At 40.7% G+C, this 16353-nt stretch overlaps 1 protein-coding gene across 3 annotated transcripts in view; it reads right to left on the bottom strand.

Annotated features, from left to right (window-relative positions):
- Nucleotides 1-16353, bottom strand: part of INCENP (inner centromere protein) — a 32982-nt gene that overhangs the window by 15287 nt on the left and 1342 nt on the right. For all 3 annotated transcript variants that reach the window (XM_054971815.1, XM_054971816.1, XM_054971817.1), the window contains exons 2-7: nt 13236-13376; nt 11291-11398; nt 9765-10501; nt 8100-8148; nt 7848-7881; nt 5617-5698 (exon numbers count right to left, since the gene is read on the bottom strand). In XM_054971815.1, the coding sequence (XP_054827790.1) occupies nt 5617-5698; nt 7848-7881; nt 8100-8148; nt 9765-10501; nt 11291-11398; nt 13236-13363 (1138 nt within the window). In that variant the 5' untranslated portion in view covers nt 13364-13376. The remainder of the gene's footprint in view (nt 1-5616; nt 5699-7847; nt 7882-8099; nt 8149-9764; nt 10502-11290; nt 11399-13235; nt 13377-16353) is intronic.

The raw sequence follows: 16353 nt of genomic DNA on the forward strand, positions 1-16353 counted from the left end.
AAGAGGAAATTAATAATATAATTAAATATAACTAAAGTAGAATGAAGACAAGATATGTAGAAAAAGTAATATACAGAATATAAGTTAAATTGGTTGACTTATATGAATGCATGGATTATATGGTTTATATGGTATATGGTTTATAGAAATATTTGAAACCAGGAAATTATGAAATTATGAAAAAAGGGACAAATTGTTTGTCTAATACGGAAGAAGGGACTTAAAGATAGGGTACAGAGTGTTAAAAATAGTTAAAGAATTATTGCTTAGATTAAAGGGAAAGTATATGTTTGTTAGATAGATGAATTTAAAATGAGTAAGGGAAAAGGGACAAAGGGTTGGAAAACTGTTGGAAGTCTACAAAAAAGGGGGGAAAGGGAGGGGGTTAGAAATTGGGAAACGGGAATTGATTGTAATGTGAAATCAAATGATTCTAATTCCAATAAAATTTTATTAAAAAAAAAAAATCAGTGCTGAATAATTTAAAAAAAAAATCAGTGCTGAATAAGATGTTCTTAACTGCACAGACCAAAGCAGTGTACTCAGACAGCTTACAAATAAAGTGAGATTCACAGTAAGTCCAACATTTCATTTTCAGATTAGCATCACTTTTACAGCTAGAGGCAGCCAAGGCAGTTGATTTTATAACTGCCTTTAGCCTAGTTAGCAGGGAAATAAATCTTTCACTTGCTCTTCTTTTTGGCCTGCAAGAAAGAACTGGCTAAGCAAATCTGGAGCAAAAAGGCAAGTGGGGTGTGTCTTTTCCCTACTGGTTCTCTTAAGGATCAGATTAATTAGCATAAGGCCTGCCTTGGAGCAAGTAGGAGTAACATAGAGGATGACCCCCCCCACCCCACCCACTGAAGGAGAATGCACAGAATCTATCACATTTATAGCCTAAACCTTGCAATATTTTAATAGGAAGCTTCTAGCCCTTAAGTATCCTGAGAAGAGCATGGAAAGCTAGTAAGGAAGCCAACCCATGTTGGCATATTATATTATCAGAGAAGCTTTATGCCACAGGTATTAACCTAGACATTTACCACTTATGCAAACTCCAGATAGTGCCATCCTAGCACAGTTATTACTCATTATTAGAGATGGGCCCAAAACGAACCACGGAACAAAATTCTGTACAGAATGGCAGGTTAGTTTGCACTGAAACACGCGTTCCATGGGAACACGTGTTTACGGAACAAATGAATTTTTCCAGCTGTTCTGTGGCCAGGTTCAGAGTTTCACAGATCTTGCGCCAGTTTCAGCCCATCGGCTGAACCCAGCACAGGGTCTGTGACAGCTCCTGCGCAGGAGGAAGGAGCTGTTGGTTTCACAGACCCTGCACAGGATTCAGCTGATGGGCTGAAACTGGTGTGGGGGTCTGTGAAACTGACAGCCTCTTTCTCCTGCTTCCCGGGCTGTCAGTTTGTCAGTTTCACAGGCCCCGCGCTGGAACAGTGTGGGGTCTGCAAAACTGACAGACCCCACACTGACATTTCACAGAACTCCTGTGAAATGACAGGAGAAGCTGTCATTTCACAGACCCCGTGCCGGTTCCAGCGCGGGGTCTGTGAAATGACAGCTTCTTTCTTCTGTTGCCAGGCAGCAGAAGAAAGGGGCTGTCTGTTTCAAACGCTGCACAGCGGCTTCAGCAGCTGGTGCAGGGCAATTGAAATGCCACAGAACAATGAACCATGAAGTGGGAAAAGGTCAGAAGTTCGTGGTTCGATGTTGTGTAGAATGCTACAAACCATGAATCACGTGGTTCGGGTTTTTTTGTTCCATGCCCATCTCTACTCATTATTAAGAATTGCTTTATTAACACATACCACAATGCAGTAGATTACACAGAATGTTTAGCTATGTATTCATATTCTGAAAACAATTACGTATCTTAAGAAAGCAAACTAAATTATTTTATTTCTCCTACCTCTTTCCAAATGTGCATACTTATGGCATGGTCTAATTTGTTGGAGATTACATTTTTATATATCACTCTTCTTCCAAAGAGCTTAGAACAGAAAGTCTAATCACACTTGAAATAATTAAAAAAGGATCACAATGATATAAAAAACAGGAGATGTCAATGTAATTAGAAATAAAAATCACACATCATCCCTTATTCTATCCATCTTAAATTTAAAAGATAAAATACAATTTCTAAGATTCTTTGTTGGGCAAGAAAACAGATCAACGAAGCGGAATAATACCAAGGGATGACCTGCTGCAAGATAAGCCCAAAAGGAACAACAGAACACCACTGGTAGTCACACACAGTTCCCAGCTCAAACCACTTCAATACATCATAACCTGCAATCTATCCTGGACAATGATACTGCTCTCTCACAGGCATTGGAAGGCAAACCTTTTCTTGCCCACAGACAGCCCCCCAACCTTAAACAATTCCTCACTCACAACAATGCACTTTCCAACATGGACATGAATTCTGGGATCAGAGCCTGCAATAAACCAGGATGCCAACTCTGCCCCCATATTCACTCCAACACAATCACCGGACATAACAACACCAACTATGCCACTTCAGGCTCCTTTACTTGTTCCTTATCCAACATTATATATGCCATCAAGCTCCAACAATTCTCTTCAGTTCCCTGTATCAGACAAACAGGTCAGCCCCTTTACAAAAGAATAGACATAAATCTGATAACAAAAATTACAATATTTCACAGTGGGAGAACATTTTAATCTCCCAGGGCAAAAATCACAGTGGGAGAACATTTTAATCTCCTAGGGCATTCCGAGATTTGGTTTCGTTTTCTCAGCCATGTCGGACGCTCCTCTCCGCAGGTCCGGGAGGAACCGCCCGAGCAGCCTGACCGGGCGGCTGATCTGCGAAGATTAGCCCCCAGGACTCCCAGTGAGGGAGGCAGGGTCCGGGAAGCTGCGGGAAGAACCCCCCGAAAATCAATGCGGGGGGTAAATTGCCCGTTTGTCCCTATGGAGGCCGGCAGACGTGCGCGGCACCTCGAGTGCTGCTGGGCCATGGAAAATGGCAAAGAGCAGAACTAGGCGGAAGCCTGCAAGTAAGCAAATCTCTTCTGTTATTACAAGCGCACGTGAAGGAGTGGTGGGATCTGAAGCTAAGAAGGCTCGTTCTTCCCCCTCGCTGAGTTTCAGAATTTGGTTGGCGCCCCCCCCCCCCTAAAATGGCAGCGAAAAAGCAGAGTCCCGCTTTGGGCAAGTCAATTTCGGCTGCCCTGCAGGGGAAAGGAGAGTCGCTCGAGGACTTGGTGAAGAGGTCGGTTATCGAAGCCATAAAGCCCTTTGTTGACAAACTGAATGAAACAGATCAAAGGGTGGGCTTAATTGAGAGCAAAGTGAAAACCATTAAGGAAGCAGCGGGGGGGGGGGGGGGCAGAGAAGTCTGCCCGGGAAAATGCGTCACTCGTGAGGGCAACGAATAAAGAGTTAAAGCTGGTGGAGAACCAGCTGATCGGGCTACAAGTGGAACGAACACAGACAAGAACACAGACAATTTTGCGCCTCCAGAACGTGAAAGAGGAGGAAAATGAGGATTTATGGGGTCTGGCCTCGGAACTATTGGGGACACCCGCGAAGGCAACTAAAGAAGAGGTAAAAAGCGCCATTTTGGAAGTCCGTCGGGCTTCTTCAAAATATGCAGCGAAGCGTCAGCTGCCTCACGAGATCATTATTGATTTTTCATCTAAAAGGATCCGAGACACTATCCTATACAACTCATACAATGCGGATCTGGACTTTCTGGGTAATAAAGTCAAGATACTGAAGGACGTCCCATTTTTAGTTCGGAAAAGAAGATTTAAGTATAAAAAGCCCGCAGCTCTTCTGAGGGAACGTGGAATAAAGTACAAATGGCTATTTCCGGAAGGTATCTGGTTCAGTTATAAAGATCAAGCTTACAAGATAACATCAGAAGATCAACTAAGGGATTTTGAGGACAAAAATCAAGAATTTCAGCAAGACACCAAGCAAGAAGAAAAGGCGAAGTCTGAAGGGGGGGGGGGAGGGAACGAGCACTGCGGCTGCAGTTGCTCAGAGAGAATTGCGTCCGAGGCCCAGGGGAGGGGGAGGAAGACTTAATTTGAATTGTAATTTGTATTTTGCAAGGTCAACCACTCCATCAATATCATACAAAGTTTTAATTCTTTAATAATGGCAGTATGAAGGGAAAGCATTATGTGTAGTGTAGTGTTGTTATATGGTGCTGTTTTTTTTTCTTTCCTTCCCCTGCCCCCTTTCTTTCCCTCTGTATTGTTAGTCAATGTAGTTAATAAAAAAAATAAAAAATCTTTTAAAAAAAATAATAATCTCCTAGGGCATTCCATCAGTGATTTAAGAGTAGGAGTTCTCAAGCAGAGAAACTTAAAAGGAACATTACAAAGTGAGATCGCAGAAATTGAGTTTATTTACAAATTTGGAACAATGACTCCCCCAGGGTTGAATATGGACATAGGATTTTTAATCACACTACAGATGCTAATTGTTTGCACTTTGCACCCATGCTGTATCAAGCTAACTACAACATGCATTGTAGCTAGCTTCCTGCCACTCTAATTTACAACACACCTCCCACTTTCTGCCTGATTATAGGGACTCCTTCCTTTTTCCACTTCTTGCATCTCCAAAAGGGAGCCTTGACTCTCAAAAGCTCATATGATAGAAATCTAGTAGGGCTTTAAGGTGCTACTGGACCCAAATCTTGCTTTTCTCAAGGGTGGGACCCTGAGAACAATGAGTAATGCATGCTTGCAGATATGAAAACTAAAACTTAAATTCTCACACCTACTTTGTTAGGATTCTACATCATTAAGATCAAAGTCCAATTAGATTTATTTTGGCCAGGGGGTGGGGGCACACACTTTGATTGCCCCTAATGGATAGAAGTCTGGAGTTCTACTTATGAGATAAAAATTCTGTTCTATCTGTACTCTTTTCTCTGAAGGTTAACTGCTATGAGAACTTTCTATCAATGTTACTATACTGCTTAGCTATACTCAACTTTAACTTATGCACATCTGTATCTCTCATTTAAGAACTGTTTCCAATAATGCTCATTCTACAGTATGTTCCTATAATGGACCACTGATGAAATATATAATTGGTTCACATAATAATGTACTGGTTTCCAGTTCCTGGAATATCAATATATTAACAATTTCGCTCACAAGAGCAGTTATTACTCTTTCCAGAATTTACTTTCAAATGTGTGGTTTTTAATGATCCAAATGCTCATTGTTTTTCAGACTTGCCTATATTTTTAGAGAAACCTCTGACAAAGCTTAGGTGAAACATATAGAGCTCATTAAGTCTCATAAAATATTTTTCCACAATGCCCCAATCCCCCCCCCCCCGGCTCTTTTCTTGATCTGTTCACAGGTGCAGCCCTGTCTTCTGGACTTGAACAGTTTTAAACTGGAGTCTTGTCAGTCAAGAGCAGGCTCTCAGGGCCATGTTAATGCAGAGAACAGATATTTATCCTTGCTTATGCACATCAAGCTAGCATCTTGCACATAAAATTGTTTTAACATCAGCTTGTCCACTCTTCCTTGCAATGTTTCATGGGTTTCATAGGGTGTCTTCCCAGTAATTCATCCTTCCAGGCATTCCTGGTGCACTTACCTTTGCTTTCTTCTTCTGGCTGCTCTTCAACAGCTGCAGTCCTGGGGACTTTGGGAGAATGAGGACACAGTTGATCTGCAACCTGTAGTAAAGAGCAGCACATTAAGCCCCTGCAATAAGAGCAAACTATGACTGCAAACGTTTTAAGTGATCATAGCTCAACATAAGCCCTGGACAGTAAAACACAGTGATAGCACCAGGTGAGGAGCAAAAATCTCCTTTTCTATGGAGTTATCTCTATGGTATTCTAGGCAGCCCTCCATGTTCATTCATGTTCCTTACACTACTACTGTCAGATGATTTCTGAATAGGGCCACCTTACAGTTGTAGATACTGGTATTGCATTCATGGCTATCTTTACTTTGCTAATGAATAAACCATTCTATAGTACCTAGCACTCATCCCAACTGAGTGAAACCCAACTTAGTGAAACTACCAGTAGTTACCTTGATGCACCAACCACCGGTAGCTGTAAGCCAAGGATCATTTATACAGTTGCATATGGAGATGTCTCCCCAAACATACAGTATAAAAGTGTCTCTTCTAGGCCAGAAGGGCTCTACACTGTCTATTAAATGTCTTCATCAGCCAACCAGTTTCTTGCTGCTTTAGGAAAGGAGGGCTAAGTGTGCTCAAGAACCACATTAGAGCAACAGTGACAACTACATTTGGTCTGACCTTGTCCTGTAAATTGTTCCCCTTCCAGGCTCACCAGTTGGAAAAACAAACTCTGGATATTGTTATAAGCAAACACCCAGAGGCAAAAATCTTATCACTGAAAAGGCTGAACATCAATTTCCTTCAACAATACTAGAGAATCACACACTTAGAGCTGCATAGTTTTCCCACAGCAGGCACAAAGCCAAGCTCCGGTGCTTTACCTACTGGGCAGAGGAAAGGAGCACTGAACTAAGATTTCCCTCTGCTCAAATAATGAAGCTCCTGTGCACACAGATGGGATCACTTTCTTCTGCCTGCCAGATGAACATGAAATCTAGCATGCACATGTGCACACACCCAGCCACGTCCCAAGTGAACAATAATTAGCATCCATGGCAAAGTTGGGATCTGAACCAGAGCCTAGTCCAACCCTAACCACTACACAAATCTGGCTCTGTGATTCAGTAAATCCAGATGCTTATCCTATATATCTAATTAGCAAATATAAAACGACACACAATCCATTAATTTGTGTTCTGAATGATTCCAATATCACTGAAAGTTGGCCTGAAGATTGAAAGACATGTTGGTTTCTCTCCAGGGCAAGTTTCTATGCCACCCCTCCCACCCTTGGGGGAAAATCTCTTACCTTTGCCCATTAAGCAGAGCCACCCACTGCCTACCTTTAGCTTTCCCCCAGCTATGGCAGGAAAGAGCAGGAGTTCCCAATAAAGGAGAATGAGCAACTACTGTATGCAGCACAGCTTCTATTCTAGAACCAAATTCACTCTGTGCTAGAAGTTTTTCAGGACATTCCTTTTAAGGGCCGACTTCCCTTTCTGTCATTGTCCTCTTAAACTCTGTAACAGGATGACGTGCCACTGTGGCATCATGAACTAACTTTAGGTTGCAATGGTGACCTGGCACCCAGCATTTTCTAGGCCTGTTTTAGAGTGGCTGAAGATAAACTAAAAGAGCTTAATACAACAAATTAATACCTGTGGCAAGAATAAGTAACGGGCAAGAGACAGAGACCAACAGTAGAATGGGATGCTTATAATAGACAGACATGTTTTTAATAAGGTAAGCTAGACCTGTATTTGAGAAGGAATGTTCTGATATTTTCTGCTGAGCTTCCCATAAACCTAATGATTATTCATAAGTGTCCACCAAGTTTCCAAAGACAGGCATGTGCTCTACATCTGGAAACTTACAGTAACATCACTGTCTAATAAAGTTAGATGACTTTGTCAAATTAAAAGCAACATACAGGAAATGTAACTTAAAATCCCAGGTTAAAACAAAGTAGAACATAAAGGTCTTTAACTGTGCAATCATAAATAGAATTACACTCTAAGCCTATTGATTTCAACTGACTTAGGAGACTGTCAGTGTTTAGAATTGCATTGCAAGAATTCTTGAGTTGTTCAAAATTTAAGAATTTTTTTGAAATACTCCAAACTGCACCCAACAAGTAGCCCTACATTCCTGCATTAGACAAATGACATGTTCAAACTATACGTTTCTGCAGTACATCTCTCTGGGTTCTCATTACTTTTCACAGAACTTGCCTCTTGAGAATGGGCAGCAGGATCCAACTGTGGTCTAGGGAGAAAAAAAGAAATATGCAATATTTAGAGGCAACAGCACAATTTCAAACTCCTATGGCACATGATGACCAAATTTATCACCTCCAATGAAAACAGCATCACTCTACATTTGTTCCATATTAAAGAGTGCAGAAGATCATGCAATACTTCAACAGTGGCCATGCTTTCAAATAGGAACTTCCTAGCTTTTTAAATCAAAGAACTTGAACTCACCTAGATTCAATAATTTCTTCAACCACTATTTTCTCCAAAGAAACACGGCCTGAAGAAGACACACAGATTGGCATGTAATCAAAACTAAACATCTGCAGAGAGAGAACCTCATACTGTACATCATCTCTTGACATTCAATTCTGAGTGCAGATGAAAAACTCCAAACAATGGCGCCATCTACAGATGGTGGGGAGGGGTTCTACCAGCTTGGGGGAAATCTTGAGGTTTGCAGAAAAATCCAAAGTTAAAAAGGGGGTGGTGGTGGTGTTAACAATAACAATATTTAATTTATATATTGCCCTTCAGGACAACTTAATGCCCACGCAGAGCAGTTTACAAAGTGTGTTATTATCCTCATGACAATCACCCTGTGATGTGGGTGGGGGCTGAGAGAGCTCAGAGAGTTGTGACTGACCCAAGGTCACCCAGCTGGTTTCAAGCAAAGGAGTGGAGAATCAAACCCAGTTTTCCAGATTAGAGTCCTACCACTCTTAACCACTACACCAAACTTCATAAACAGAAACAATATTTGCACTTGCACAGACCTTGTAATTCATTAAAAAAAATCCAGTGGCAATCTCAGGAGATCATTGTCAGCATTATAACCGGGTATGGGTCATCGCAAGCTGACACCTTGGAGTGGCAAGCATAATGAACACACAGAGAGGTGACATGGTGGCTGCCTTCTTTCATCAGACCCCTTTCCTTTGGATGTTCAACCATTTCCAAAAAGCAACTGAAAATATTAAGGCAATCAGTGACCACCAACAAGCATGGGACCCTTTAGCCTGTACTCACCGAAAAAAAATTAAGTGTTGCCACTTGCTCTGAAATCTAAGAACAAGAGAGGGGTTTGCTATCTAGAAGCAGAGATGGCAGACCTACTGGGAGCCCATACAAAAATATTTAGCCAACATAATACCTGCAAGTAGGTATTTCAAGCACAATTCACATTTAGCTTAGCATATTCTGATGCATGAGCTTGAATATAGTGTGTTCAAAGTTGTTACAAATCAGAGGAGAATAATTTTAGTAGGATGAAGCCACCTGAAATAAAGGGATTCAAGAATTTTAGAGGGTTTAATTCTTTCCACCACATAACCTTCCAAGTACTTTCTACCATTCAAGGGAAGCATTTTTCTGGCATTTCTATCCCACCTAACCACCTATGTATTAAATGGCTGAATTGTGGATCAGCACTCTGCTGGTTCAAATCCCACTACTTCCATGAGCTCAGCAGGTGGCCTTGGGTAAGCCACTCCTCTCAGCCCCACTGACATTGTTCACTGTTCTGAGCAGGGCACTAATCTGTCTAGAAAAGTGGTATATAAGTGCAGTTATTCTTATCCAGAAATGCTTAAATCCTATGCATGTTACTTGGAAGTGGGACTTGTTTCAATTAAACATACATGGACTGAGCTGTCTCAGCCATTCACTGTATTTGGCCAAGTTTGGCCAATGTTTTAAAATTTCCTAAGTTTAAAATGGGCTTCCTATGAGAATATCCTAAATCACCACAGAGTACTTGCCCTGACAATATCAAGATAGCTCCACTGCGGGTGGGGGGAATTCTTCCGCATTGGAAAATCTCAATGGACAATCAGATGAAAATAAACTGGTGTTGGGGTGAGAAAGATACTACAGTCTTCCACAACAGAAACTTACAGCTCACTCGTCCACAAACGGATGACTGCTCACGAGCAATGCTTTTCTTGGACATAGTCCTGTAGGCAGATTTCTGGACTGCTCTTCCTCTTTTGCTAGCCAGTGAACATCTCTGTACGAGGGAGCTTTTATTCAGGGAAGTTCTACCCATCAGACTTCGGCGCACAGAGTTACTGTTTGCTTTCAGAGCTGTGGATATCCGTGCAGTCTCATTTAACTTATGTGAAAGTTTGGTTTCTGAAGCCTGGCTCTTCTGTGGTTGCTGGGCAAGTAAATCTTCTGCTTGCGGGCTGGGTTCTTCAATTGCAGTAGTTTTTACAACAGCAGCATTTGCTATTTTCAGCTTGCATGCACTCCGACCCTCTTTAGTTATTTGAGTCTCAGGGGTGCCTGGTGCCACAAGCAAAGAAGCTTTAGACAAAGGTTTTAATTTCTCTCTATGGAACTCGCCATCCAATGTTGATTCATTGGCCAAAGCAGCCTTTTCAGTTTTCTGAACTGCTATTTTTTGAATCTGTAACTCTGCACTAAGCCTCTCATTGTTATTAATTTCTACTAATGGTATCCGTCCTCTGGCTAAGTCAATCGTTGCTGTTTTACAGGAAGCATGTGAAATCCTGGCAGCCTGAGATCTTGTCATCCGATGACAAGGAGAGGTGTTCTCTAAATTCTTCTGTTGAAGTCTTTTGGAAGTGCGTTGAGCAGGACTTGACTGGTTACTTTCTGTCTCCAATAACCTGGTAACACAGACACTCTCAGGAAAGCAATAAAAGCAAGTTCGTAACAGGCTAGAACTGGCAGAGATACTATGATAAAAGAACAAACCTCTGTTTAGCCCTTTATGTACTGGGTGTAGGCTTATTAATATAAATCTTATTAATATATAAAGCTTATTAATATAAATCATATGAGGAAAGGGGAACAGACTCAAAGGGTTGCTATTGGTGACCAGCTATCTTCAGTGTGGGAATTATCTTGTGGAGTTCCACAGGATGCAACCTTACCCCCAAAGTAATTGAATCTCTATGTAAAGCTTTTAGAAGAAATTAGTCATAGCTTTGGAATTGGATGTCATCAATATGTGGATTAAACCCAGCTCTATACTTCACTATCCAAATTCCTGGGTGACACAGTGGATGTCTTGAGCCGCTGCCTGACTGCTGTGGTTAAATAGCTGAAAGTGAACAAACTGAAACTAAACCCAGACAAGATGGAAGTGAAACTGGTTGGGAAAGCAAACCCCACTTTTGATGGGGTTCAATTAAGAGAAGCGGGAGAACTTTTTCTAAGATAGAACTTTCCCCACAATTGGTAAACTGGATTAAAAAATTTGTTTTTAAAAAGTTTGCTGCCCCCAAAATTGGATTATTCTTTTAATTAAAAGATCTTTAAACTAACCAGTCAAATAATAGTGCAGCCCCAATATTCCCTGAAGTATCAAGTAGGAATGACAAGCACCAACATTTACTAAAATTTGTGTAGAAATCCCAAACTATCCAGAGAAGATACACTCAAGCTATTCTTACCGCTTTTCAGAAAACTGATCATTCTTAGTTGTGGAAAAACGTTTCTTTTTCTTGCGGTTTTTCTGTGATGGAGTTTTTGGCATTAACTCAGGCTCTCCATTGAAGTTGCTGTTTTGAAAAGGAAAAGTTAAGAGCAACAGTTTACTTCCTATTGTGCCAGATGTTATTACTTAGTAAAGTTGCTCCTTATTTTAAATGCTTAATTTCAGTACAGAAGGCCATTTCTTATTTGTACACTTTCAATTACTGGGGGCATCCACTTCTGTGCCAACCTGTGAAGGCCAGCTATCACTGGCTGGATTGTCAACACCTCCCACTGAAGGGGTGGGATATTGATAGAATTCAACAGAAGATCTTTCCTTTGCTAAGGCAACTCTAGGATTCCTTGGCCAGTTACAGACATAGCTCCAAACTTTCAATTGGGGGAAAGGCTGAGTATAACTGGCTAGCCTGTAGCTTCAAAACTTCCCTGGTTGACATGAGATTCTTACAGTAGCCTAATAAAAAAAAAATTATTTAATAGCCTTTATTAAAAACCACCCAAAATAGTACAATTTACTATTTATTATTATTGTATTTAAAAATTTGTATGCTGCCTTTCCACCCTACTTAGCAGTAAACAACCAATGAGAATGCCGGAGAAGAGGGCCACTTCACTAACAAACAATTCAAACATTAAAAAGATTAAAAACAATATGTGAAATGTTTAAAGTAATTAAATAAAACATATCAACACGTTGAGCACATAGATGCACAAAGCTTTGAAGTTTTCCAAAACCCTTCAACAGGATGGGATTTAAAGAGCAAGAAAATGAGGTCTGGGGAGGGAAAACCTCCACGGCTGTAATCTTAAAGCTTCTGTCAGTATCCTGAGTGGTATGGTATGCATACTTTAAAGGGCTCAGCATGTTGATGGTATCAAGCTATATCTTTTCCAGCTTCAAAAGGACACTATGTATGGTTCCAGAATGCACCCTTGGCATGCTGGGACCAGAAAGCAAAATTTGGGTGTGTGTGTGTGTGTGTGTGTGTGTCTCATTTTACTGTTTGTTCCCGGTATGCCAAGGGTGCAGCCTAAGGAAATAGAAAGCTAAGTGACATCTACAAAGTGGTATTAGCTTCCTGAATCAGAGTGCCAGAAAGAGCCGAATAAAGATCTGTCTCTTGTTTCCAAGCAGATCTAAACCTGTAATTAAAGACTGCATGACCAAGGGTTTTGGAATTATATTTCTGAATTGAATAAATGCCCCATTTAGTGGTTAATTTTTTTTACATATTACTTGGGATGCTTATTCAGGAAATATTAAGAGTTTCAAAATAGAAAACTTCCTTTAAACCAACTATTTAAAATCCATCTTTTTCTAATAACAAACAACCTTGTACCACCTCAAAAACCAATGGATTTGTTGGGGCATAATCTTTCATTAACTGGAGCCCACTTTGTCAGATGCATGATGTATTACTTTCAGTTTGCAGACTGTAGACATTCATTGTTCTCAACAGAATGCAAGTGCTATAGCCCAACACCTACAGCAATCAACCTGTGGGCCTGCCAGCAACTGGGATCAAAGGCTGGCATGACAGGGTCTTAAGATCTGCGAAGTGTGCTTTTTTCTTCCTTCATTTTTTTTTGGTAACATCTGTTTTATGAAGGATTCTGTAAAGCTCGCACAATGTTTTATGTTACATGGGTTGGCCTCAAATGATTGTTTCTTTTTCTAGTCAGAGATACAGACAATAGAATGCTGGGAGGGATACCACCCAAACCTATCATTTTTACTGCAGCAGCGTAATATGGCTGTCCCTCTAAAATCTTTTCCCCCCTGCCTAGATTGGACAACAATCCTAAACCCAAGATATGACTTCGTTATAGTCAACTTCTGTGCTGTTACTTTTTCATTGACAGAACAGTATTTTACAGCATTTCCTACTTTCTAATGCCTACCTTTTGAATATCTTGTTAGCTTCTTCGAGAATCTCCTCTAGCCATACAAAGTCTCTGTTGTCCACATTGTGCAGGAACTCTGAAATTTTTTTATTGCACTGTTCTTCCAGACATGTGAAGTCCAACATCTTCAAGTTCTTGCTGAAGTCACAGAACAAAGTATCATTACCTCAATGAAACCTTGCAAATATCAATTTAAAGCAGCAGTAAGTTAAAGCACTTGACTTTTTTCTTAATAAAATGCTTGAAATAACGTTGCTGGAGTTGAGACATGAACCCAGACATGCAGAGGCATGCAAAAGCTAGCAACATGAATTCTTATCAAAGTCGAAAGGAACCACTCCAAGGGCCAAAAGGCAAGAATCACCTGGTAATGCATCCATATGCAACAGCCCTAAAATCAACTGTAATTATGAAACAAAATACACATCCTGGTTTTTGTCTTTCATGAACAGACTATATGCAAAATGGGAAACTGAACATTCCTGGGACAGCAAAGTGCAGACCTTATCTTCAGTTTGTGACTGCATATGCCTCAGTAATACCTAAACTTAACTAATGGAACACACTTTACATGGGGCTGCCCTTGAAAACAATCCAGAAGATGCACTAGGCTCAAAATGTGGCAACGAGGGTCCTCACTGTAACAGTGGTCACATTAAGTTCATATTATGTCATCTGCACTGACTTCCAATTTTATTCCAGCCCAAAATAAAGTGAAACCCCAAGTACCCAAGACACTACTCTCTATTTTCTGTCCTAGGTCTTGGTATTTGCACAGGGACCTTCTTCAGGAGCCAGCCTTGTCTGAGACTGAGCAATTTGGCATCAAGGGGAGGAAAGACCTTCTCTGCTGCCACTCCACCCTCTTAAACTGTGGAACACCCTTCCCAAGGAGCTGACTAGCTACATCCCTAAGAGCCTTTTCAACAGGTTTAAATACCTTCCTGTTCGGGAGAACCTTTAACTCAGATTAAGCATTGTTATGGATATTTTGATTTTTTTATGATAACATTGTTGGGAAAGCAACCTTGTCTTGGGAAAGCAACCCAGGACCAGAGAGGCTTTTTCACGCATCAAAATAAAAGCATGACTACACTGGGGCATTGGTGGGTAAAACCTATTCTATCCCATTATGTGTAAGGGAAGAGGGGGCTATATCTCCTTTTATTAGCACATTACCGCTATGAAGAATGCAGGAAGCCATGGCCAATTGCATATTCCTAATATACATATTCAAAGCATGTTGTATATGCAACTTAATCGTCGGCACAAAAAAGACCTTTTCTCAAATCAGACTAGGCTGGGAAGATAGCCCCCTACCTTGACATGGCCAATGTGGCCACATGGGTTTATGTCACATTAAAACTGAGACTAGACTACTGTGATGAACTCTACATAGGTCTCCCCTCAAAGTAGACTCGGAGACTCAGTTTTTGTACAACACTGCACCTCATTTACTTTCCGTAGCTAGACACAGCAGGCATATCATTCCCATTTTGCAGTCTCTCCATTGGCTTCCTATCAGTTCCTGGGCTCAATTCAAGGTCATGACTATTCAAAACCCTTCATGGCCTTGTGTTGAGATTTTTGCAAGAGTCCTACGTTCAGTCATCAAAGAGTCAAATTGTTATTCTGTTTGTTTAGTCAGATAGCTAGTTAGCATAAGACCACTTAGGCGTTGAGTAAAAGTTCCTGCCATAGAAAATGGGAGTGTTTAGTTTTAATGAGGGAATCTAGGAATGTCTACTGGATGAGCCAGTTTATTGGGGAAAATTAGCTAGCAACATATACTAAGGTTTTATTGCTCTTTATTCGGTGTGTCTGAGGAGAGAAGTTGTAGACGATGTAGTCAGTCAGTCTAAGCTCAGTCTTAAATCTCTAAATTTCTCTCTCTTAAGCTCCTAGTCTAGCCATCAAGATGTAGTCAGTGTTCTTTATTTTCTACCAAATGTACCCTTTTTATCCTGTTATGTAGTAATTTTTATAGAGCTAAACCACAGAAGTCTGTCTACTTATTTCCAATGCGCTAATATCAAACTCTGCTACCTTACTTATCCCTTTTTAATCTCTCACACCTCAACACCTTAGCTCCTCACACCTTTGCAACCACCTCTCCCCCATGTTCTGCTGTGGCAGTTTCACTTATCTGAACAGGGCATTCTGCAAAAACCATCCTGCAGTTGGGCAAAATCAAAAGCTGCCCAAATATGCTTTCTCTGTGGTAGCTCCAAACTAACGGGATGGTCTACTTGATGAGGAAAGGGAAGCTCCCACTCTCTTCGTTTTCTGCAAAATCAGGAAGGCTTTCAACTCAGATTATAAGAATCCTGTGTCATAAGAATTAGCCCAAAGAAATACCTTAGCAAGAGATAGGGACTGTATTCTAGGCTACTGGGTACTATCTGCTGCTGTACATACACTCTTACTGGGTAGTTAAATGTTGCTAAAGATGTCATGTTAATCATTTATGCTTTAACTTATCAAGGTTTCTTCTATGGGCTTTATGCTACTTTTCAAATTTATGGCTACCATGTCTTAGAGTGCACCCTCAAGACATAACTGACTTAAGGTGACCCTTGGAGTTTTCATTGCAAGAGACTAACCATTCTGTTTTTTATTGAATGTCCCAACTGCTGATCATATTGTATTTGGCCAAGTTATTGTATTTGACCTCCTCAGACAGGCCATTCCACAAGGTAGAGATGCATGCCTACCAGGCTATAGATCCACTAAGCCACAAAAAGGTTGAGCAACAAATCAAGTCTACCCTGGACAGATGCATTCCAAATAAAACTGACATCTACCACACAATATGTTAATGAGCATTTGTATGCAAAGCCATAAAGGATGAAAAGCCCTTCAAATGACTAGGCTTATGTGGCCTCTAATACAGAAATGCCACATTCCTTCTTAAAAATATACACAAAATCACTACAAAGAAAAAAAGGTGCATTTAGTTGTTCCCCTTCAATAGCTTTGTTAATTTTATCTGCCCCATCATTTTCTTTCTGAGTTTTGTACATATGTATGTGTGTGCATTATACTCTACCACTTATGTGTGTATATTTATATTTCTCACCCTCTTTTTGTGTGTGTAAGGTTGCCTCTACTTCCT

The sequence above is a fragment of the Eublepharis macularius genome, chromosome 2 (assembly GCF_028583425.1).
Source record: "Eublepharis macularius isolate TG4126 chromosome 2, MPM_Emac_v1.0, whole genome shotgun sequence".
Classification (NCBI taxonomy): Eukaryota; Metazoa; Chordata; class Lepidosauria; order Squamata; family Eublepharidae; genus Eublepharis; species Eublepharis macularius.